General features: G+C 47.0%; 1 protein-coding gene across 1 annotated transcript in view; it reads right to left on the bottom strand.

Annotated features, from left to right (window-relative positions):
- Positions 1 to 5,949: 5,949 nt before the first annotated feature.
- The window catches only part of TMEM132C (transmembrane protein 132C), a 459,511-nt gene continuing 439,339 nt past the window's right edge, over positions 5,950 to 26,121 (bottom strand). Inside the window, exons 6-9 of the mRNA XM_009248400.4 lie at positions 20,725 to 20,930; positions 18,662 to 18,935; positions 17,334 to 17,525; positions 5,950 to 9,813 (exon numbers count right to left, since the gene is read on the bottom strand). Of these exons, the coding sequence (XP_009246675.3) occupies positions 8,608 to 9,813; positions 17,334 to 17,525; positions 18,662 to 18,935; positions 20,725 to 20,930 (1,878 nt within the window). The 3' untranslated portion in view covers positions 5,950 to 8,607. The remainder of the gene's footprint in view (positions 9,814 to 17,333; positions 17,526 to 18,661; positions 18,936 to 20,724; positions 20,931 to 26,121) is intronic.

Genomic DNA, 26,121 nt, shown 5'->3' with positions numbered 1-26,121 from the left:
TGCAGTGGTACAATCTTGGCTCACTACAACCTCCGCCTCCTGGGTTCAAGTGATTCTTGTGCCTCAGCCCTTCCTAGTAGTTGGGATTGCAGGTGTGCACTACCACACCCAGCTAATTTTTGTATTTTTAGTAGAGATGGGGTTTCACCATGTTGGTTCCGCAGGTCTCGAACTCCCAACCTCAGGTGATCCATCTGCCTCGGCCTCCCAAAGTGCTGGGATTACAGGCGTGAGCCACCATGCCGGCCACAGCTGAAAATTTTACAGCATCCAGTGTGAATATTTGGTTTGTATTTGTAATGAATAAAGTTGATGTTCTGCCCACATCCAGATCTCTCCATGCCATGCCTTTTGGTGAATGCCTTTTGTGAATTCCTTCCCCCTGTCTGCCTGGCTTCTCCCAGATTTCCTTCCCACTAGCTGGCACCTATAGCTCTTCCTCAGAGGACCGTTCTTGGGCACTGGAATCCCACTTTGCCTACCTCTGCAGAGGCCAAGAAGAGCCTGGGAGCTCACATTATCCCAGGGCAGCTCTCAACCCAGAAGGACGCATGTGGCCCTGGACAGGACCAGGTAGGCAAAGGCAGCACATCCCGCCTTTGGCAATGCTGTTTCTATCATTAACTGGGTGACTTTTGGAAGGCTGCCAGTTTTGAGTGGTGCCTGGAGCATCAGAGGGCTCTTTCAGGCCTAAGGGATGGACAAGAACAACTGTCTCAATTCTTTTCCTTCTGTTACAGAATAATCCAGGGAAAGCTGGGTGGTCTGGATGTTCTGCAGAGCATCACGCTGACCGAGTGCATTCATGGACCACGTTAATTGGATCTGATGAGCAGGAAGTGGCAAGAACTTTGAGTGACCTGGAATACATGCTCCAGAGGGTGAGAGAGGAACTCTGCAGAATGTTCGAGTCCTGCCACGTTGGTAAAATGCTGAGTGGTCTAAGGCAAGTCTACCCTGTTGAAACTTTCCCTATAAGGTAAAGTACAAGTTGCTCCTTGTACCTCCCAACACTGAGAAAGAGGCACACTGCTTGGCATGTCTCCTCTGGTTTCAGAGGCAGCCTATCTTTCTTGGCCATGCTTTCTTGGCTGTATATTGAGACTCATCAGGTTGCCAGCGTTTAGTGGGGCTCAGAGTGAAAAAAAAAGTCTTCATCAAGTCCAGGCTGCAGATCAATGGCCTTGTCACTTGGGCCATTTGAGCTGGCAGAGCCCATGGCCGTAGAGTTATTGCTGTTAGACTAGGTGCGCTGTGTGGTTTCTGGAAATCTCCAAAACAAGAAGCCCAGTGGAGAGCCCAGGGTTCTGGAGCACAGCCACCTGTCTCTAACAGAGAAATAGACACCATTATTCAAATAGCAGCTGCGAGCAATGGTGAGCGTGAGCATCTGTAGTGGGTTGAATGGTGCCTCCCCTCATCAAGGACACATCTACAGAATGTGATCTTATTTGGGTTAAGAGCCTTTGCCAATGTCTTTAAGGAAAGGATCTTGAGATGAGATAATCTTAGATTGGGTGGGTGCTAAATCCAGTGAGCGTCCTTATGAGAGGCAGGAAAGGAGAAGACACAGATAGAGAGAAGGACCTGCCGAGACAGATACAGACACTGGAGTGATGTGCCCACAAGCCACAGGATACCAGGAGCCACCGGAAGCTAGGGGAGGTGAGGAAGTCTCCTCCCCTCGAGCCTTCAGAGGGAGCACGGCCCTGCCCACACCTTTATTTCAGACTCCTGTCCTCCAGAATGGTGAGAAAATAAATCCTGTTGTTTAAAGCCACCGAGTTAGAGGTAGTTGATTGTGACAGCCCTGGGAAGCTAATACAGCATCTGGCTATGCAACTGGAGCTGCCCATCCTGAGCTGGGAGTCACCAGACCCTGCAGGTCATAAGGCTGCAACTCACCTGGGTTCCAGAAGCAATCCACTGAGGATCCACTGTAAGGTCCACTGTAAGATCTGCTGGATGACAGAAGTGGCCTGTCTGGAATGAAGCCTGAGCCAGTCCACACAGAACAGACACTCCATCCTCAGGAACAGCCCAGGCTTGGAGTCAGCCTCCAGTGTTTTCACGATGCCCTTTTCTCCATTGTCACAGATGGCCTCACGAGGGATTACGAAAGGCCAGATGATAGAAGAGGAAAACCTCAAGCCTGGTAGAAAGATGGGTCTGCTTAGTAAACTGATACAGGCCACAAACAGTCTACACTGCTGTCCCAAGAGGAGCTGGAAGAGCATTGAGTGAAATTCCTTTTAATGGACAGAGCTCTGGACACGTGCCTTCCATCCATGTCACATGGAGAGAGAAGTGGCTTCAGGTGAGGATATATGTGCACTCCCAGGCAGTAACAGGTGGTCTGGCTAGTTGGTTAGGCCCCCTTAAGGAGGAAGATTAAAAGTCTGGAGACAAAGAAGTCTGTACAAGGGGCATGTGGCTGAACCTGTGGGAGCAGGCACAGAGCGTGAGGTTCATCTATTGCACGTTAACACCAGACTGCAGAAGAGGCATTCAAGTGGACAGGACAACCTATGCATTAGAAGCCAGCCAGCCCTTGTCCTCAGCTGCTCTGGTATGCTCAGTTACAGAATGAACAAAGAGGCAGAAACGGGGGCTGTCCCTGGGCCTAGCAGGATAGTTGGCCTTTGCCAAGGAGGCTCTTGCCACTGTGGCTACCGAGTGCCTGAGCTGTTCTCTGGAGAGACTCGTCCTGGGCCCCCACGTGGCTCATCCCAAAGGTACTGTGTTAGATTCTCATCACTGCTGGAACAAATGACCACCAAATGAGTGGCTTCAGACAACACAGATTTATTATCTTAGGGTTCTAGATAAGCATGGATATTTTCTCTTTTATCTAGGTCTTCTTCAGTTTCTTTCAATAGTGTTTTGCAGTTTTCAATCTTCTGTGTATATATTTTGCAGCTATTATAATGTTCATACATAATTAGGGCTGTTCTAGCTTCCTTTTGAATAATTTTTATTATGATTGTGAAGTGTCTCTTCATCTCTAGTAATGCTTCTTGCTGTAAGGTGTTCTTTTTCTGACATTAGTATAGCTACGTTAGCCTTTTATTAGTGTTAACATTGTACATTTTACCATCATTCGTTTACTTTCAACCCTGCTAGCTGTGGCCCTGGGAAGGAGGCTCTGCACCTGTTTTTTCATCTACAACAGGCAGGTAAACCACCTACCTCAGAAGGAGTTGTAAGTACATGACTAAAAGTTGTTTAACATCGGTCCTGGCATAGACTAAGTGCTCATTAAATGGAATCTCTTATTATTGTTGCGGTGGCTATTAATATTAATAGAGAAGTGCAACTCTCCATTCACACTGAGAAAGAAGAGTTTCTTTCATCAGACCTTGAAGTTTCTGAAAGACCACAAGAAGATAGGCTGGGGTATACAGGCAACTTCTATCGACAATGGGGTGGGAGCAGAAGAGCAGGAGAGTGGAGCCCCTGCCCATTGTGGTGTCAATCATTCTGTGCCATAGCTGCGCCCTTTCTCTGCCTCTGCCCTCTCACTGTGACCACCTTGAGGTCTCGGCCATTATTCCATTTTTGCATGTTGTGCCGGGCCAGGCACGCAGCAGGTGTTCCATGAGTGTGTGCTGAGTAAGTAATTGAACCAGCAACTGAGAGACAAGGTAGCCTCCTATTTCATCACGTGCACATGAAGGAAGAATTCCAGGCTTCCAGTTGTGTCTCTTTCTTTCTTTTTTATTTTTTTTTGAGACGGAGTCTCGCTCTGTCTCCCAGGCTAGAGTACAGTGGCGCGATCTCAGCTCACTGCAAGCTTCGCCTCCCGGGTTCACGCCATTCTCCTGCCTCAGCCTCCCTACAGGTGCCTGCCACCACACCCGGCTAATTTTTTGTATTTTTTAGTAGAGATGGGGTTTCACCGTGTTAGCCAGGATGGTCTCGATCTCCTGACCTCGTGATCCACCCGCCTCGGCCTCCCAAAGTGCTGGGATTACAGGCGTGAGCCACCGTGCCCGGCCCACAGTTGTGTCTCTTTCTCCGGTCTCATACTTTAGTGAAAAGGCAGTGGCTTTTGTGAAGTGGCACACACCTGTTTAACATTTGATCTTATTTGCAAAATGGGTTGACACACATCCTGGGAATGAATTAGAGGTTATGAGCCCACAGACCCATCCGAGGGATCACATGTTCACACACCAAGGGGAAGTGAGCTTGGCGGGTGGCTGCAGGGCTGGTGCTCAGTGGGGAATGCGTGTTGGAAATCTTTGATGACTGATCCAATTTGTTTTAGGGTCTAACAAGATTAGGACTGTGTGCCCTCACTCGATAAGGTCATATTTAGCCCTAAGATTGCAATGAAAGATAAATTTTGAACACCACAAGGCCCCCAAGTGACTGAACTTACCAACAGAAAGTGTTTAATGATAGTGAGTATCACTTACATAAGGCTGGAGTTACCAACCATGAGGGTGTCCCCTGGGAGGATTCCTGGAATATGGGTCTTCCAGGTTTAAACGAGGATAGTCCCAGAAGAAATGGAACCACCTGGTCACTCGAACATAGACTCTTATTTGTCTACCAACAACAACGGCAGGTTTTCCTTGTGCATCCTGCTTGAGGGAGGGAATTCTTCAGCCTCATTGTCTCAGGGCCTCAGAACTGGGGTAGCTCCATTGACCTGAGCGGACCACTGAGGGATTTGCCTAAGGCCAGCAGTTGCCTTGCTGCAGGTTCATGCGCGATGGGGGTGGAGGTGGCTGTGACCATTGTTTTTAGAGTCGGCGTCTCACTTTGTCACCCAGTCTGCACCCAGGCTGGAGTGTAGTGGTGAGAGCTTAGCTCCCTGCAGCCTCGACCTCCTGGGCTCAAGAGTTCTTCCTGCCTCAGCTTCCTGAGTAGCTGGGACTACAGGTGTGCACATCACGCCTGGCTAATTTTTAAATTTTTTGTAGCTACAGGGTCTTGCTATGTTGCTCAGGCTGGCCTTGAACTCCTGGGCTCAAGAGATTCTCCCACCTCAGCCTCCCAAAGTGCTGGGACTACAGGTATGAACCACCACACCCAGCAGATTGTGACCATCTTATAGTTTAACTCAGGGCAGAAACTAAGCATCCAGCATCACCTCCAACCACAATCCTCCTGTCCCTTGTTTGGAGCACAGGTCTTTTCGAGAATTACAGAGCTAGCTGGGCAGGTACTCAGACACAGGAGCGGAAGTGGTATCTAAAGGAAAGGTCTTGAAGCCTCTGTCCTCTATCACTGTGAACCTGCAACCGACTGCTGAGGAGGCTGAGGTCTCCTGAAGCTTTGATTAGGAAAATCACAATATATTCCTTTCATCTGCTTCTCACAAGGAGAAAAAATTACTTGATGATGTCATGGGGATTCTAATCCCATGTGGAGAATTTTTAGGATGGTTTCCCATAACAATATAAATGCCAGCCCCTCTAGGCAAATCCATGCAGACAGAAAATAGGGTGGTTGTGACTTAGGGCTGAGAATGGGGAGTAAGGAGGTGATAGCTAAAGTGTACAGGCTTTCCTTTTGGAGATGATGAAAATGTTTTAAGGTCTGATGTGATGGTGGATGCACAACTCGGTGAATATGCTAAAAATCATTAAGTTGGCTGGGTGCGGTGGCTCATGCCTGTAATCCCAGCACCTTGGGAGGCCGAGGTGGGCAGATCACCTGAGGTTGGGAGTTCGAGACCAGACTGACCAACATGGAGAAATCCTATCTCTACTAAAAATACAAAACTAGCCAGGTGTGGTGGCACATGCCTGTAATCCCAGCCACTCGGGAGGCTGAGGCAAGAGAATTGCTTGAACCTGAAAGGCAGAGGTTGCAGTGAGCCGAGATCACGCCATTGCACTCCAGCCTGGGCAACAAGAGCGAAATTCCATCTCAAAAAACAAACAAAAAACATTAAGTTGTACACTTTAAGTGGATCAGTTTTATGGTATGTGAATGATGTCTTGATAAAGTTATTATTTTAAAAAAAACCTTAGTTTCTACCAAAAAATTTTCTTTCCCCAACCAATCAATAATAACAATCTCACCCAAACCTCAAACAAACAATAACAATAAATGCAAAACTGTCAAGGCAAAAGTAAACCTTTTCCCCAGAGGAGAGATTTCACAGTTTCCCACCTGCTCCCAGGGTTTCCCTTCTTCTGTTAAGGACATTGGTAGTTTGCAAAGCTGGGGCTCAGACTGGTGGTGTTGGCACCTGGCATAGCCCTGGAAGTCATGAAAAAGGCAAATTTGGGAGCCCTGCCTTTGTCCTATTAAACCAGAACCTCTGGCGACAGGGCCTGGCCATCTGTGTGTCATCAAGCTCTCCTGCTCACTGATTTTGGGTGCTGGTGCCGATGACGGTGGATCTATGAATGAAAGCCCTCCTGCTTGCTGACTTTGAGCACTGGTGTGGATGATGGTGGATCAATGAATGAACACCCTCCTGCTCATTGATTTTGGATACTGGTGTGGATGATGGTGGATCTATGAATGAAAGCCCTTCTGCTTGCTGACTTTGAGTACTGGTGTGGATGACGGTGGATCTATGAATGAACACCCTTCTGCTCACTGACTCTGAACGCTGGTGTGGAAGATGGTGGGTCTATGAATGAAGAAGGCCTTCCTGCTCTTTGACTTTGAGCACTGGTGTAGATGATGGTGAGTCTATGAATGAACGCCCTCCTGCTTGCTGACTTTGAGCACTGGTGTGGATGATGGTGAGTCTATGAATGAACGCCCTCCTGCTTGCTGACTTTGAGCACTGGTGTGGATGACGGTGGATCTATGAATGAAAGCCCTCCATATTAGGAATCACTGTGGATCAGTCAAGAAACCAAAAGGGAAAAAGTTTTTTTTTTTTAAAAGATTGGCAAATATGCTGTCTTCCCTTTAGCCTAAGGGTTTAATTCTTCTGGGGTTGTATATTTTGGGGTGGGAAATAGCAATTAAGTGAAACAAAACACACCCCACAAGACACTGACTTGTCAAGCCATGAAAAGCCTTTTAATGACAATTGGCATCACAGGTATAAATAAATATCTTCTTCTTTCCATCTATAATATGTGCTACAAATATATTTTTCAAAGGTCCAACCCAGGTTAGGAGGCTTTAAGGACCCTTTCTTAGCTACTGATTTTAGTAATTAAAAAAATAAACACAATAAACACCCCTGGAATCTTTGTGAGCGCCCCCCTGCGGAGAGCATGAGGGCTGTCAGGCATCTTCCTCCTGCAGCCGCAGCCAATGGTGCACAGGGAGAACTGGAGTCAGGTGATCACAAAGGGGCTTATTTCGCTGGCGTGGTCTACGTTGCCACATATGTGTCGCTTTGGATGAATGCGTTTTTGCAATGTGCTGCTACACAATTATGCTGTTCAAAAACACAGTTGATTGACAATCTAACATAGATTTTTATCTTTAGAGTTTATGCTGGTATACCCCACCCAACAAAGTAAGAAAAACAACTTAAAAACCCTCCAAACAGTTTTTATCTTTGTTCATGTTCAGCATCAGTTATGTCTTGTGATAGACCCAGCCCACCAGGTTGGCTCTGATTACACCTGGGCGTGGCCTCTGTTTTGATTTAACCGAACTTTCTTCTATATAGGAACATCCCCACGATGACAGGGGTGGAATCCCGAGGGGTCAGGTAGTCCAGGCGGGGCTCTGTTCTCCTGGCCACATCCCGTCTGTACAGCCCCTCACAGGGCCACACCTGCTGGCTTTGCCCTATGGTAGTGGTGATGGATTAAGGACAGTTCCTCTCCTTCCCCAGAAGGCTCTGAGAGCTCCCTCCAATTGTACAAAACCAGCCCCTGTCAACAAAGCTGGAGGGATATAGAAAAAACATTCAAGTTACTACTTAAACAATGGATTAATTGGCATTGTTCCTAGGAACCTAACTAATGAATAGGAATATAATTTATGTTTCATTTAGGAAAAATATACTGCTTGATTCTCAGAGATGAACATTAAATATAAATGCAATGGAAGTCTAGGACACAGAGAGAGAGAAAAAAGGAAAAAGTGGAAAAGAAAATAAAAGATGATCAAGTAAAGATTTAAAACTCCTTAGTTCTATCCCAAGAGGCATCCCTTGTTAAGAAATGACTCCTCCCCAGCCGTGTGGTGACAGTTGAAGGCTGTCCTTGGAAAAGTGAATAGTGAATCAGAATGGAAAATGTCTCTTAGCAGGCCCTATTTTTATATTTTGCTCCTTTATTAGAAATATAAACAGATGATTATTTCTCTTTTTATTTGTCTTTTTGCATTTTTTAACAAATAATTTTTGGTAGCTTGTCTGTAGTATGTTTTGACTCATAAAATAACCTTCCTAATTTTGCCTGTGTGTGTGTGTGCAGTTCAGTAACTCGGTCTGCACTCCCCATGCCCCAGACTTTATTCCCCTGACCTTTGAAAATCCACCATCATTGACTGCTAAAAATCCCTTGATACAAAAATGTCTTTTCCTGACTTCAAAACTTTCCAATTGGTCTAGCATGGACCCCGGGACCATCCCTTCTTAACCCCACTGACAACGCCTTCTGCCCCACTTGGGCCAGTTTCCAGTACAAGGAAGGCATCTGGGCAGGGCCCTTTGGCTAGAGGGGCCTAAGCCTTATCTTTGAGTTTCTCCAGATAGTTTCTAAGTTCCTTGGGGGCACCCACAGCCATGTCCTGACACACCCATTTGATGTCCTCATCATTGCTGCTGACGATGGAGTTCACCGTGGGGCAGCTGTCGTCCGGGGGGATGGTGGTAAAGGTGGTGAATTTCACCTTCTTCCTCTTGGAGGTGGGCGAGTGCAGGGGGTCCTGCTTCTGTTCTCTGCCCTGCTGCCCCCCGGAGTCGGCTGACCTGTGAATCTGGCTCTGCACGTGCTTGTGGGAGCTGCCATTGAGCAGGAGATGGTTGCTCTCCTCGCAGGCCCCCGGTCCGCGGTCTATGATGGTGGTGTGCTCGTCCTGGGGCGGCAGTGCGTCCCCCATGCTCTCCAGGAGCTCGGCCTCATTGCCAAGCCACACCCAGTCGTGAGAATGGGTCATGGAGGCCTGACCTTCCAGGGGCACTTGCTTGTGCCTGTACTTCAGGGCAAAGGTGGCACAGTTGATCAGGAAGACGAGGATGGCCAGGCAGAACACCCCCAGGAGGGCGTACATCCCTATCTCCAGGTCACTCAGGCCCCGCGGGGTCTGCACCAGGTCATTTTCCTCCAGCCCATTCCCGGACTTGGGGAGGTCCACGTGGGCTGGGAAGTTGGTGAAGTCAATGGGGATGTTCTGCAGCTGCCCCTCTCCTGCCAGCCTGCCCCCTTCTGCCCGGCTGTTCTTCACCACTTTGTTGTCCAGCAGGGACCTGGCCGTGGTAGTGGCTCTTCGGAGAGCCCCTTCCTCACGCCCCACGGGAGAGCTGCCGTAGAAGTGCCCGTCCTGGCCTGTGCGCTCATGGGGCTGGCCCTTCTGCCGGCGGTCGCTGGCGTGGTTCTTGATCTCATCTTCCTCATAGTCCCTGCCGGGGCTGGAGTCAGCATCGTTCTGTCCAAATTTGACCCTGACGTTGCCGACGCCCACGGCCAGGACGCTCTTGCGTTTGGATTTCTGGCAGGCCTCGGCGATCGTCATGTCCACTCGGATCAGTGGGCCCTGGCCTTCCCCTTCGGCCACCACAACGGGCCACCTGGGGGAGCGGGCCTGGGGGACTGACACGACAGCCTCGTCCTGGGAGGTGGCTGCCAGGGAGAAGTCCTTGGTGTCGTAGATGTCCAGGGGTGTCACAGAGCCATCGCTGAACTGCAGCCACGTGCTGAATACAGCCTCCTGCAGGGACACAGGCAGTTAGAAGACCACCTGGGGGATGACTCTTCCCTTAGAAACCCCCTCCTAGGAGGACACCCAGTGAAACAGAGAGCAGGACCTCAAATCCAGACCCAGCAGCTCATGCATCTGGGGAGAAATCATACAGGTTTTCTATCAGGGGCAGAGAAACCACCTTAATTTAAACCAGAACAAACGGGGATGTGACTAACAGTGCCCTCATAATCCTTACCAGGAACAAACAAATGGCAAAACAAAAATCCCTAACTGAGATGAGGCTCCAGGTGGCTTTATCCACACAGTTATTGCTTGAATCAGTTAGTCGGTATATCTTCACAGACAATGACTGGCTTCCAGGGCAGGCCCTGGTCATTTTGTCACACACTGTGTGATCAGTGGCCTGAGTATGATGAATGGATACAGCTGTTGTCTGTATCCAGCCTGATAACAAAGGTTGATGGGCAGGAAACACTGTCAGAACCAATGACTTTAGAAAGGAACCTCCCCTCTTCTCCCTGCACTGCCCCCAATGAATTAAGCTTTGCCTGAGAAACAAGAGAACAAGAGCATTTTGCCCTTTAAGGTTGACCCTGTTGTGCCATTGCAGATGCTCTGCTTGGCTGTAGTTGGGCGGCAGTGATGTGTGGGACGCAGCACATGGCATTGGCTGGTGAGCCTGGTTCAACTGTGCTGCCTTTGTTCTGCATGGGTAGCAGAGTGAAAGGGGAAGCAAGGGGCCGGTGTGAAGGGGTTGAGTTTATTTTGCAGACTCACTTACTTCTGTCAGTGACCCAACAGCTACGTAAAAATTATTTGCCATTGCGGGGACTGGTCAAAAAAAATTGACTTTATGTGCCTGGCTTATTTTACTCAAAATAATGTCTTCCAGGATCATCCATGTTGCTGCAAATGGCAATATTTCATTCTGTTTATAGCTGAATAATATTCCAAAAAAAACGGGAAGCTACTGGCCTAGAAATGCCACTCACACCCATGCCTATGTGACTGGCAGATTCTCATGAGCACAAGGTTTCCTGCTCTCTCGCCTCCTCCCCAGGGCAATAATGACATCCTCTCCCCTTTGTGTGCCCACAGCAAACATAATCCCACAGAAGGCCAAGCTTGTTCTTGACTTAGCCACGGGTACTTCTATTCTGCTTCCAAGAGTGGGAACTCCCATGAATAGAGGAGAGTGAAATGTGCAATCCCAGTAATAAAATAGACAGTCCATATCCACTGGGCACTTGCTGTGGGTCAGGTGTTGTTCGCAGTTATTACAGAATGCATTTTCTCCTCTTCCACAAAGTAGGTTGGGTTGTGCTTCCTGCCCAAAGAGAGGTTAAGAACTGGCTCACATGCACGCATATGTTCATTGCATCACTATTCACAATAGCAAAGACATGGAGTAACAATAGCGAAGACACAAAGTCAACCTAAATGGCACCTGATCCATAGCAAGTGCCCAGTGGATACAGGCTCTCGACTTTGTGATTAGAATTGCATATTTCAGCCTCCTCCATTCATCTAGGAAAAACTCTCCAGACCATTAGTGATAAACTGGATAAAGAAAATGTAATACACACACACCGTGGAATACTATGCAGCCATAAAAAGAACAAGATCGCATCCTTTGCAGGGACACAGATGGAGCTAGAGGCCATTATTCTTGGCAAACTGACACAGAAACAGAAAACCCAACACTACGTGTTCTCACTTATAAGTGGGAACTAAACGATGAGAACACATGGACAGATAGAGGGGAACAGCACACACCGGGCCTATTGGAGGGTGGAGGGTGGGACCAGGGAGAGGATCAAGAATAATAACTAATGGGTACTAGGCTTAATACCTGGGTCATGAAATAATCTGTACAACCAACCCCCATGACACAAGTGTAGCTATGTAACAAACCTGCACATGTACCCCTGAAGTGATAATAAAAGTTAAAAAAACAAAAAAAAGAAATATATCCAGTCATATCGTTAGGAAGAGGCAGGATTAGGGCTGGAACTGCTGTGGCTTTAGAGCTGAGCTCTTGACCACTGTGCTAGGGACCCCCTAGAACAACCACTGCCAGAGCAATTTTATCAGCCCCACAAAGGCCGTGATGACTCACCCTCTGCTGAAAAAGTCAAGTAGCTGCCTCCTTTCCTCCCTGCCTTTTTCACAGCAAACCAGGTCTGACTTCATGGCCTTCCTGGACCTTTGTTCCCATCCATCCCGGACACTGTCATTGCAGCCCAGGGAGGCAGCAGCACCCACTCCATGGACGGGGCATGAGAAAATCCTACCTGCTGAGCTAGAGATACAGCAGCAAAGCTTGTGTGTGCTCTGAGCACTGGATGGAGATGTCGCCACTCAAAACCAAAAGCCCACACTTGGGTGTGATAACTACCTCTGTGGTATGCGAATTGGGAGAAAAGAAACTCACTTGAAGTTGGACCTGTGCAAATGCAAATACAACCTCCTTTGGGACAAAACAAAGCCGAGCGACCAGGGCTCAAGAGGTGCTCATGATACAAAGAAAGAAAGGTTACAACCTGTAGGTGGAAAGGCTACACCAGGAGGGGGTGCGTTAAACATTTACACAGGAAGGTGAGTAGACTGATATGTGAGATCACAGAAAACTCCAAAGGCTATGACTTAAAGGAAACCAACAAAAAACAACAGTCTATGAAATATAACATAAAACAAATCAACAAAAATAGTCTATGAAATAAAATTAAAAAGAAATTTAAAAATTTAATTAAAAAAATTAAAGAGATATTAAAAGGAGTTGAAATTCTCTCAATAAAAGCAAATGGGGTCCAGGTGTGGTGGCTCACGCCTGTAATCCCAGCACTTTGGGAGGCCGAGGTGGGCGGATCACCTGAGGTCAGGAGTTCAAGACCAGCCTGGCCAACATGGAGAAACCCCATTTCTACAAAAAACACAAAAATTAGCAGAGCATGGTGGTGGGTGCCTGTAGTCCTAGCTACTCGGGAGGCTGAGGCGGAGAACTGCTTGAACCTGGGAGGCAGAGCTTGTAGTGAGCCGAGATTGCACCACTGCACTCCAGCAGGGGTGACAGAGCAAGACTCTGTCTAAAAAAAAAAAAAAAAAAAAAAGAAGAAGAAGCGAATGGAAACAGAGCAGGAAGGAAGGGGTACAAAGAGCCATGTAGAATTTCTGGAAATGAAAAACACAGTCACTGAAATCAGTGACTGAATGGGTGGTTTGAAGAGCAGATGAGACATGTTCGAGGAGAGAATTACTGCAGTGGGAGTCAAAGCCACCCACGTTACCCCAAATAGAACCACAGGCATATCAAGAAATAAAACTGTGAAGGGCAGGTGAAAAGACATAAAGGAGAGAATGACAATGTCCAACTGTTGTTTGGTAGGAATTCCAAAGGAAAAATTGGAGTAGCCTGGGAGCAGCCAGTGTTCACAGCAATGATGACTCTACATCCCGCAGCACCAAGGAAGAATGCTAGCAATTAAAAAATGAATTCTGATGACATCGTTTGAGCATCTGCATGTAGCTGTAGCTGAAGATCCAAATGCCTGGACACAAACTGATACATTCTGCTGTGTGTGAAGGCAGGTTGAGTTGGGTTGGGTCATATCACTTGTGATGGTAAGCCCTGGCCAACACCAGCTGGCTCTGAGGGGCAAGCCTGTGTAGGAAGTTTTAGGAGGGTGTGGAGTTCTCTTTGGGTGGCTGCCCATTCAGCTCCTGCTAGCTCAACTTTCAATGATCAACTTTGCTTTTTTTTTTTTTTAACTTATTTTTTGCCCAAGGTCACTCTCTGGCTTCTGGAATCCATGTGGTTGTGCCTACAGCAAGACGTGCCAAGGAATGAATAACCGCTGTGGGCAGCCCTCAATGAAGGACTCATGGAAGTTGTTATATTTATCCCAGATCCCTGGCCCCTCAAGTGCAGTAACTCTTCTGGCCTTTCTAGACCGGTGTACAGTCACCCAGCAGACAGGAGCTCCGGCTGCCCTTGGCGGTGGCTGAGTTGGTAATACACTCTACTGGTTGCATTTTACTTCCTTGCATCACCCCCGACTTCTCTACTGGTGTTGTCTTCACCACCTGAATAAACTACTTGCACCTGAATCCTTGTCTCAGGCTCAGCTTCTGAGCAGACCAAAACTAAGACAGAAGAGATGGCTCAGGGATGTTGGTGCTCACCCTCGTCTCCTCTGTCCATATCAGCTGACGAATCACACAATCCGATAAGTCCTTCTAATGCCTCAACCTCATGCACGAATACCAAGTGATTTCTCCTTTCATTTTTCTATCCTACTTTCTTTAGAGCAAACAAGGCACAGGGGAACATGCAGGCTACAACCCTCTATTTGTAGGTGTAAAAACCATTCAGATTTTCTATTTCAAAGTTGAAAATATCATGAACAAGGTGCCAGCCTTCTACACTCTAAGGGGTGAGATAAAAGACTGAACAGTGTGCAAGTTCATCATGGCTGACATTTCATTTTGAATAATTTTTCTTCACAAATTAGATGGGGAAAGAAGTTAACATAAAACAAGCCCCTGAACAGCAGACAATCGGAATTAAAGCCTCAGAACACCGTTGGCTTGCCAAGATCCATCTCCATCAGCCCTGCTGCATGATTGAGACTAACTTCTTCCATTAGCTCATTACAGAGGCTGGAATGTAGTGTTTCATCAGGAGAAGCCAACGCATTTCCCCAAAGATGAGAAATTCTGAATGACTTAAAATAACACATGCCCAGAAATGATTTAGAGCTCTATCCTTTCAAGAGTCGTGTCTGCAAATCAGATGAACTACATCCACAAATCCCCCTGAGTCAGTGCTAGGGGACACCAGTTACTGTCAGCTGATGAAGACAGATGGGCGACAGGAGATGGGGAGCAGCTGGCCATGCCCCATGCCAAGGGGGTTGCAATGCCAATCGTCCACCCTAATTCATTATCCATTCTCAGCAAATAGCTTCATGCTTTCAGCTTTCTCTCTCCCACTGTCCTCTGCTCTTTTTTCTTCTAATCCCAAATGTGAGAGTATTACTCTGCTCTTTGTAAACCAGAAAACACCATGTTGATTTCCTGCCCCATCTGTCCCCAAAGAGGACTTGAAGAAGCCAGTGCTGTGGGCTGGATGAGGACCTGCATGCACCCCAGTTCCCTCCTGCTGACACTCTGGGGCAAAATCAGGTAGCAACTCTCTCCTCGTTAGGCAGAATTCCTGGAATGGTCCACCAAAGATGTTCTGCCCCAGTTCCCAGAACATGGGCATGGGATGAGTGACTGCTGTCATGATTATGTTATATTGTTACATGGCACAGGTGATCGAGTGGTCTTCCTGGATTATCTGGGTGAGTCCAGTGAAATCGCATGAGTCCTTAAAAGCTGAGTGATTTCTCTAGCTGGTGACAGAAGGGGAAGGTGGAGAGACTGGAAGCATGAGAAAGACTCCATGCATTGTTCCTAGTGTTGAAGCCAGTGAAAGTAGGATGGGGAGTGAGAAGGAATGCAGGTGGACTTGTGGAACTAAGAGAGGATTCCGGCCAGTAACCTGCCAAGAATTGGCAACCTCAGTCCTGTAACTGCAAAGATCTGGATTCTGCCACCATGCAAATAATTCTGGAAGCAGATTCTTCCTTAGAGCATCCTGGTAAGAACTTAGGCAACCAACACTGTGATTTCAGCCTTCTGATACTCTGAGCATGAACCCAGCTGAGCCCACCCACCGCACTGTGAGCTAATAATAGCGCATCATTTTCAGCTGCTAAGTGTGTGGCCGTTGTTACATAGCAGCAGATAACGGGCACATCTCTGAGCACTGAGCATCATCACTCTAGCTCGTCATAGACTCCACTACTGGACAAAGCAGCCACATGGATTTTGCACAGTCTGCACTACTTGCTTATAACACCAGCCCAGTCCCTGTAGGCATTTGAGTTTGCAGTCCTTGAACTGCACTGAAATCCTGCACTATGGCTGGAACTTTCCAATCCCCCCTAGAAGAACACAAGCCCCTAGACTTTGTCATCATGCCTGCTCCCTTGACCATCGCTGCCCTCTGTTCTCATCATCATGCCTCTGCTTTGTAGCACTATCGTGTTCCTACTAGTGCATGTCAGGGGATCCCAACCCCTACTACTAACCCCTGGGCCCTGTCGCCTGTCCCAGCCACATGACAGCTCCTCCAGAATTGCTCAGTCCATAGTGGGATGTGGATTTAATCTGAGCTTCCTCCCCAGACCGCCTGCCTGTTGTGGCCGCAAGTCACCAGAGGAAACTGGGTTTGAAGAAGAGTGTTCCGAGTCAAGACTGTCTGCTCTGATGGAGCATCCAAGGCCCTGTGTGCTTTCACTAAAATAGTGATCATAATAACAGCAGCCATTCCCAGGAAAAGAGCTAACACTGGCTGGCATGTGCCAGCCACTGTTTTTAGCAGTCAACATCTTTAAGCCTAATTTAATTTGCAAATGGACTCTTCACAGGTGTTGTTACTTTCTCATTTAGGATTGAGACACCGGTGAGGCATCTTGCCTGAGGTTACATAGGTGGTAACGGACACAGCTGTGATACCATCTGGGCCTTTTGGATCCTAACTTTGTACTCTTCTCATAAGTATTGTCCTAATGATGACATCAGAAGCAGAAAGTCCTGCAGACAAGGCAAATACCCATATGCAGGTTGTTAAGGTCAGACGAGCCCATCCTGGCGGTGTTACGTGGATAACTCTCCCTGCTCTCTTTCTAATTTCCTGTCTTCCAGCCCAATTCTAAGAGCCATTCAGTCACTCAACCAACATTTATTGAGCACCTACTATATGCTGGCCCTATGATGATGGTCACTGGGGATAGAGCGATGAACAGGGGGCTTGTCTTGTAGAAGCTTATATCCCATGGAGGAGAAACATGCTTTATGTGGTAAGAAATGGGGCTGATTCAGACCCGTTGGCTGTGAGCAAAGGCATTTATGAGAAGAGGGTATCATAACTGGGTACAATAATGAGAAGGAGCCATGCTCAGTGGTGAGGGTGGTGTGTCTCAGGTAAAAGCAACAGCAATTGCACAACCCCTAAAGAAGTGCAAGGGGAGTGTGTGCCTCAAATAGGATGAGAGAGACTGAGGGCTGCAGAGGATAAAGTCAGAGATATAGCCAGGGGCTATATTGTGTGGGGCCATGTGGGCTGTCAAAGGAATATGTTCTCTTTCTAAGTGCAATTAGAAGTCATTGGAGCATTTTAAGCCAGTAAAAGTCATGATGTGATTTATGGTTTTAAATGCTTACTCTGCTCTTGAGAAGAGAAGGGAGTGCAGGGGTAAGAACGGCAGCCAAGGGACCTGGTGAGGAGGCTGGTAAATGGTCTGTGTTGCTCAAAAGCTATGTGGGTAAGATGAACATTGTCTGCAATGACATGGCTTCCATTGTGGAATGTGGTTCTGCTAACCTGCCCCCATTTCTCACTCCACCCTGCCCCTTTGCTGAAGCAGGCACAGTGGCTGACCCTGCTCCCTCTGAACCTCTGGCATTTGTCCCCCTACCTGTTTGGGGGTCCGCAGCACCTCCTCAGCTGTGACCACAGCTGTTATGGCCTTGCTGTTTTCTGCGTTGGGGTAAAGGGCGACAGACAGCCCAGCCACGAGCTGGATGGCCAAGTCGGTCACCGACACTTTGTCATCTAGCACGGTTATTGTCTTCTCTGCCAGGATGGAGTCAGACAGTGGAGACAACACCTGTGGGATTGGCAGGACACAAGGAAAATCCATCACACCTGTTTCCAGATGTTATCCCCTTTCCCAGCAATATTTCTTCCATCCCAACAGGCCTGAGGTCCAGAATACATGGCAAAGGAGTTACATATCTACTTCCCTCTATACACTGGCCCATCCCATGCCTTCGTGAGAATCAAAGTTACCCTTTCCCCAAGATACCTTAATTCTACCTGTTGAAAAACTGGAATAGATATTAAAATCCATTCTGTCTTTAAAACGGAATGACCCCTCCTATTTAGATGAAGTATGCTTGTACAGTGCACAACCTGGTTAACTGTACATGGTGATCCTGTTGAACAGACTCATGAAGAGTTGAATTATAAATTTATAAAAGTGAATTATAAATAGTTCACCCCTTCCACCACCACCACAATGTATCCTCTGCCAAAACATTGCTTTCTGCCTCATTTTGTAAGCCAAATGTTGGGCTTGAGATGTCCAGGGGAAATCATGGGAATGTGCTAACCATTTCCACATATGGCGTAAGGATCCTGAATGACATTCCAGAAAGGTGGATTCAGTAGGGTGGGACTTGAGGGATTGAGGAAAAGGCTGTCCATGCCCCATCATGAAATTTTACCATGCTACGCACTTCCTCGAGTGAAAAAGAGGGAGCAGGATTTCAAAGACAGTTTGTTGAATAAGTAAATGGCAGGAAGACAAATGACTGAGAGAAGGAAGAAATGAGAAGAAGAGTCCATGCTTTTTCCCCGGGCCACTGGTAGAAGTGGTACATAGAGAAGACCATGGCTATTTCTAAGAAGGCATAGGGGGAATAAGTTAGAAAAGTGTTGACTAAGAAGGAGAATCAGAGGTAGGATGGGGGTGCTGGGAGGTGGTGGGAATGGTGGAGGCAGCCATTGAGAATGAGGTCACACGGGGAGCTAAGAGGGTACAGCTGCCACCTTCTCCATTCTGTTTGGAAGGAGACTGGACTCAAGATCTGGCCTGCGCTCGTCTTCCTGTGTTCCCATGATACCATCTGGAGCCATCATAGGGTTGAGGAATCGGCCACAATGACCTGCCCACCCCTTGATTCTCCCTCAACACTGCACACATGCCCAGTGCTGGGGACACAGAGACTCCCAGCTCCCTACCTGGATGGTCGTCATCCCAACCTCTCGCCCAACCAGGACCCGGCTGTCCTGGAGGGTGGCAACGTGAGGTTCCTCCAGCTTCATGAAGTCTGCCACCAGGTGAGTGATGTCGAACTGCCAGTTAGGACTAAGCAGGTAGTTCGGCTGGCCCCATGGGCCGGCGCCCTCGGACACAAACTGGGTGAGGACCCGCACGGTGGCGTGCTGGTATTGCAGCGCACAGCCCCGGCCCCGCCGCTCCTCCTCGTCCTCATCCTCGCTCTCACGAGTGGGCCTTGTGGGAAGGGACAAAGAGCTCTCAGATCCAGGGAGAGGAGTCTCAGATGTTCTTGAGACAGGCAGGTGCTCGCCTCAACCTCAAGGAGACCACATTGAAGACACGAGCCCCAGGACCACGCAAGGGGCACCAAGCCTATCTCCAGGCAACACTAAGCAATGGGCATCTCTTTCTCAAATACATTTATTGAAAAATAAAAGACAAGGGCTAATATGTACCAAGCCTGCACTGTCTCATAAGTAGGCATTGGCCACATGCGGCTATTTTAATTTTTATTAATTAATGAATTATTATTATCTTTTTATAGACAGGGTCTTTCTCTGTTGTCCAGGCTAAAGTGCAGTGGTCCATCCTAGCTCAATGCAGCCTTGAACTCCTGGGCTTAAGTGATCCTCCTGCTTCAGCCTCCTGAGTAGCTGGGACTACGGGCATGCACTATCATGCTTGGCTAATTAAAAAAAAATTCTGTAGAGATGGGGTCTTGCTATGTTGCCCAGGCTGGTCTTGAACTCATGGCCTCAAGTGATTCTCCCACCTTGGCCTCCCAAAGTGCTGGGATTACAGTCATGAACTACCACACCCAGCCCTAAATGTTAATTTAAATACATAAAAATTAAATAAAAAATTGAACTTCCTTGTCACACTGGCTACAGTCCAGGCACTCCATACCTACTTGTGCTAGTGACCACCATATTGGACAGAGGGGTTCTAGAACATTCCACCACTGTAGAAAGTCCTATTGGACAGAGCTGTCTTACACACTTGAGATGTGGCAGGTCCCATTTTATGCTTCCACATGTATGAACTCTTTTAACCTCATAACACTATGAGGCAAACTCATAATTATTCTCATGAACAGACGAGGAAACTAAGGCACAGAGAGGTTAGGTAGCTTGCCCACGCTCACAAAGCTAATTAGTGGCAGCGATTGGATTGGAGCTCAGGGAGTCTTAATTCTTCCCCCTCAGGGATGTGGAGAAAACTCATTGTCTTGGCCACTCATGACCACAGACTAATCTGAAGGACTGGGTAGATTCACGGCTGTCCTCCTCCATCGGGCCAAATGCCTTCAGCTTCTCCTTGTAGAGGTAGATTCCGCATGTCACTGTCCCACTTACTCTTCTTGAGACACTCTCCCTTATGAGAAAGGCCCTGGTGCCTAGGGGACTGTCAGGAAAAGAGCCCTCATGGTCTGGGGTGGAGCATTCCAGGCAGGAAGCTGCAAACTCAGGAACACCTTCACTTAGCTAGTGTCTGCTAATCCGGGGGTCACAGGGCTGAGAAAACAAGGCCCCATACTCTTGCATGTGACAGACAGACAGTCTGGAATCTCAAATAAATTAGAGGCTTTTGGCAAATAGTGAGTCCAGCATCCATTAGAAACGCAATTAAATTTTATCCAATAATTTGATCTGCATGGAACATTTCAAGCTTATAGATATGCATAAAGCACAGGAAAGGACTGACTTTTTTTTGGAGAAAATAAACCAAACTTCAAATTGCCTGGTAACCAAGATGCTAAAAAAATGTATTAACTCCATCGTGTCATTTTGGGAGAGCCACTTTTAAGAGATAGCCTCATATAAGCCCCAGTGTAGAGTGCAGACAACCTGGGTTTGACACAAACCTGCTGTTTAGCAGCTTTTGGGCCTGGCTGGGTTATCTGGGAGCCTTGGGGAGATTCAACTGCTGAGATAATACCAGCATCTCTTAAGCATTGGGTCCTTTAGTGTTAAGGTCAGTAAACTTGTTATGGCTCTAGGGCATCTCCCCATCCAAGGCTCACCTCTTATTGGTCACAATGGGGACCCTCCAGCCCTTTATCTGGCTAAGCTCCGTGTCAGAGACCTGGATCTGCAGGGGCAGCCGGGGCACCCACACGGTGACATGCAGGGGGGCGCTCAGGTACTGGTATGTGAAGTTCACCACCGCATCCATCTTTCCTTTGATCTCTTTGCCATTGACAAAGATGTAGTCGCAGCGGTCAGACACCTGCAAAGACAGAGGGAGAAAGGATGGAGGAGAAGTTCATGGGGCCTTGGAAACCATCATTTTTTTTTGTTTTTCCTATTATCTTGCAAAGCACAAATGCTTAATTCTGGTTTCTCCTAATGCAGAGCCTGAGACAAGGATTTGGTGCACTCAGTTTAATTGGGAGGTAACCCCAGGGAGCAGGGGTGAAGGAGCAGATGAGGAAGACAGAGAAAGAAGAAAACCCAATAGGAAGGTGCATTTTTTAGGCTGTTACAGGGACCATGGGCTCGGTTTTCAGAGGCTTCATGAAAAGTATCTAGAATTGTCCACTTGAGGAGTAAGGGGAGGGAATATTTTTAGCTACCATTTCTTATTCCTACTGGTTGAGGGCTTCCCCCACCTGAAACAGAAAACAGAAAGCAGATTGAGGTGAGACTGCAGATTGGGGTGAGACTGCAGTCAAAAAGTGAACTTGAACTTGTACAGAACTGCAGCTGTAGCTGAAATCTGGGTGGGCTGAGTAATTTGATGTGAGCACCAGAGGTTTTCACACCCTGGGCAGGTGTGTCTTTTCAGAAAGTAAGCTGCACCCACAACCCACCCCATCCAGCCTCCAAGGATGCAAAGGGCCCGTAGTCCCTTCCTCCCCAGCATGATTCTCACGAATTCTGAGGTCTCTGCCCTGCATGCACACGCAGGCCTGATGCAGGTTCTTTATGGCCCCCAGGCTTTGGCAAGGCCGGTCCCTGTGCCTGGGAGCACCTTCCCATCCCTATTTGCCTGACCTACCCCAGCTCAGGGGTCCCTTATGAGACCCATCCTATGGTCTTCTACGACCCCGTGGGATTATTTATATAATATGTGTTCATTATGTGAATGGCAGATCACATTAGGGACTACCAACCTGTGTTCCCTTTCCCTATGTGCCTCCCTTTCCTTTTCCCCTTTCTGGCAGATTGCTGTCTCAGGAAAGGGATGAGACAGAGCAGAAAGAGAAACACACAGACTAAAAAAATAAAGGTTGCAAGTATTTGGCTTTTGTGTTCCAAGATTATTCGTTCAAATATGACTCTATCTACCAGCCCAGAGGGCATTCCCAGTGTAGCAAGGAAACAGCAGAATGATACCTGTGTTCTCAAGCAAGCAGGAAGGGGCAACATGGACAACAATGAGGGACCATTGAAGAAGTAACCTGTGTGGACTGTGACAGGTAAAAAATGTCCCCTAGGAACTGTGAACAGAAGACTATAAGACAAGATGTGCCCTTCCCTAAGGCCTTGGCAATAATTAAGTCCCCTGGAAATTAGACTGGTATTCTGTTTCTGCCACCCTGATGAACTGAAAACTGAAAATAGAAACTAAGTTGGGTTATAGAGAAACAATATGACCCCTGTTGAATAGCCAAGCTTATCAGATGTGATTTAAATTGGTCCCATGTGTCCATATCACCTCTTAAACTAAGAAATCTTTGAAGGCAAAAAGTACATCATGTTCATTTTTCACCTCTGGGTTCCTTACACCAGCTGCATATGAAGCAGGAGCTCAGTGAAATGGACATTGCATGGATGAATGGATGGATGGATAGATGCATAGACAGATTAACAGATGGATGAATGCACACACTGATGCATAGACAGATGGACAGATGGAGGAAAGGATGAACGGATGGTTGGATGGACAGGTGAATGGGTGGTGGACAAATGGGTAGATAGCTGGATAGATGGATAGACAGATGAGCTGATGGGTGCATGCACACACTGATGGACAGACACATGAATGGATGGATGGACAGGTGAATGGGTGGTGGACAAATGAGTAGATAGCTGGGTAGATGGATAGACAGATGAACTGATGGGTGGATGCACACACTGATGGACAGACACATGAATGGATGGGTGGACAGGTGAATGGGTGGTGGACAAATGGGTAGACAGCTGGATAGATGGAGAGACAGATGAACTGATGGGTGGATGTACACATTGATGGACAGACACATGAATGGATGGGTGGACAAGTGAATAGCTGGTGGATAAATGGGTGAATAGGTCTATAGATTGATAGACAGGTGAACAGATGGACAGATGCACACATTGATGGACAGACAGATGGGTGGATGCATGGATGGATGGATGGATAGATGGATGGATGGACAGGTTAATTGCTGGTGGATAAATGGGTAGATAGCTGGACAAATGGATAGACAGATGAAAGGATGGATGGAAGCACACACTGATGCACAGACAGATGGACAGAGGGATGGATGAGCAGGGCTTTCCCTTCATGGGGATGCCTGCTTCAGGACAGTCATCAAGGATCTTGGGGTTGATGGAAGATGCAGTGAGAGACTGAGATGAGATGGAGCCAAAAGCCACAAAAACACAAGAAGTTAATTCAAAACTTTCTAGAAAGTGCTCAGGCAGTGTTTCCTAACCTTTCTTGTGTCATTCACTCTTTTGAGAATACACATAAAGCTAATTCTTGCTAGAGAAATGCACACACATACAGTTTAGTGGAACATTTCAGAGTTAATGAAGTCACCCAGAAACCCCTCACATAGCACTTAGCATACTAAGCTATAATTGCTGATTTGCTTATCTGTCTTCTGTCTAGATCATGTAGGTTGGAAAGAACAGAGTCCCCTTCTGGGGGGTCTGTGGCCTCGGCCAAATAACATCCAGTGCTGAATAAAGAACTCTTATAATCTGATCACCCTCTCTTTCCCCAGCTTCCGGGAACCATGGATGGCTACTCTGGGCTCAGTTTTCATCTTCAACTTACACTTCTGTTTGGAGAGGCAGCTGGTGAGGGCTGGGCTGAGAGAATTTCCTCCATCTGCTGGGGACAGTGGCAGGGAGCAGTTGGGACAGGAACACATGGATGGATCTTCTCATTCATGGTCAAGAGTGGTTTAAAAATGTTTACATGCTGATTAAAGAAGGAAGGCAATTTTAGTTGCCATCCCAGGCTTGTCATTAGTGGGTAAACACTGTCCTGGATCTGGGAAGGTATTAGCATAACAGCTGAGCAAGAGTTATATCAGTAATCACTTCTTTAATCAATGTTGTAATTTACAGACCATTGACTTTTCTCATTTATTACCTTTCTGAGCTCTGGTGGGAGGAAACCTGGCCGCTCCCGAATATATAAATAATTAAGAGCAATGCCAAGGGTATGAAGTAGCCGTGCATGATAGCGCCATCATCACTGCTATTCCTGAAGGTGTCATAAATGTCTGGGGACATCTCAGGATGCATTAATCGTCTCCTAAGTGGCCAGCAGTGAGAACCATCATATGAAAACGTGAGCCCACTCATCTACAAAAAGGAACCAAAACCCCACAGGAGTCTTTTTAGTCCCTCGGCTTTGTTTCTCAGACTGCTTTTCATCTTTCATTGTGGATGAGCTGCCGATTGAGAAAACTGCCCACTGAACTCCACTCACTCTGATATGGGCATGGTAGCCATGGCCCAGAAATCAGTGTCTGCCTGTAAGGATCCAGGGGCGGTGGGGTCACGTGAGGCTTGGTGGAGCCACATATGGTCAGTTGCCATATTCTGTTATTACTCAGGCTTTGGCACTTTCCTGAGTCTGCACCTGCCTCCTAGGAAGAGCCTGGGGGTCACTTTCCAAGGGGAAGGCAGAGGCATCTGCTGGTCAGCCATGGATGTCCTGTGGGAACCTGGCCTGAATCATCATCTAGCCAAACTGGTTCTCAGACTTGAGCGAGCCTCAGGGAGGGCCTGTTGGCATAGACTGCTGAGTGTCCATCTCAGATTCAGCAGGTCTGGGGTGGGGACCCACATGGGCATTTGTAACCAGCAGCTGTGGATGCTGTTGCTGCTGCTGCTCTGGGTACCACTGTGAGATCTACTCCTTGCACCCTCTACATCCCGCCCATGATGGTAATCGTTTAGTTATGATGCTTGGAAGTGCATTTCTGTGCTGACAACTCCTAAACTCCTGTCTCTGGATATCCACCTGCTTCTTCCATGTCTCCACTTGGGTCTCTAATTAACATTTCAAACTTACGTTCAAAAATCAAACTCCTAGTATGGTTTTTGTGCATCTCAGGGCACTGAGGTTGTGCTTGAATGAAGTTCAGATACAGGAAAATCAAATGTACATTTCTTGTACACCCAAGTTTGTAGACCTGCTCCATTAATATGAATGAAATGCTTGTACACAGTGACAATCCTGCTTCACATCTGCAAGGTGCTTTCACGTCATTTTCTTTCTTTTTCTTTGAGCTCAAGTGTTTTATTGCACGATATGATAAATATAGTTAATAATAGCATATTGTACATTTCAAAATTGCTGAGAGAAAATGTTGAATGTTCTTACCACAAAAAGTTAAGTATCTGAGATGATGAATATGCTGCTTAGCTTGACTTAATCACTGTATAAAGAATACATTGTATTCATACATCATATCACTTAGTACTGCATAAATATATACAATTGTAATCTGTCAATTTACAATAAAATAAAAAATTAAAAAAGAAAACAGAAAAGAAGGCTGGGCGCGGTGGCTCACGCCTGTAATCCCAACACTTTGGGAGGCTGAGGCGGGCGGATCACTTGAGATCAGGAGTTTGAGACCAGCCTGGCCAACATGGTGAAACCCTGTCTCTACTAAAAATACAAAAAAAAAAAAAAAAAAAGCAACTAGCCAGGCATGGTGGTGCACGCCTGTAATCCCAGCTACTCAGGAGGCTGAGGCAGGAGAATCGCTTGAACCTGGGAAGCAGAGGTTACAGTGAGCTGAGATCGCACCACTGAACTCCAGCAAAGAAATGAAAACAGAAAAGAAACCCAATTTTTTAAAACAATTTTAAGGCTTTATTTTTACCATAAAATAAATTTTGCCTACTCTTTCTAGGCCACCAGGTTTCTTCTGGTTATTATTTGCTTGATTTGTCTTTTCCTCTCTTTTACTTTCAGCCTTTCTGGAGCCTTCTGTATCCTGGATGTTCTAGATGCTTTGTAAAAATAAACACAATGATTTTTCTTTTAGAATGTTTTCTCTATAATTCATTGTTCTTTTGCTGGAACTTTTAGCATATTCATGTGAGTCACAATGGATGTTTTACTTGGATTTATTTCTACCATATTATTTGTGCCATCTATTTGTCCATCCTGTTTTCTTTTTGTTTTGCTTTTTTTAAATCTCATTTTTTCCTTCTTTGCCTATCGTTTTCACACTCAGTTT

Source organism: Pongo abelii, chromosome 10, assembly GCF_028885655.2.
Source record: "Pongo abelii isolate AG06213 chromosome 10, NHGRI_mPonAbe1-v2.0_pri, whole genome shotgun sequence".
In the NCBI taxonomy this organism is placed as follows: Eukaryota; Metazoa; Chordata; class Mammalia; order Primates; family Hominidae; genus Pongo; species Pongo abelii.
Note: the sequence above shows the minus strand (reverse complement) of the source record. Positions and strands in the feature narration are given on the sequence as shown.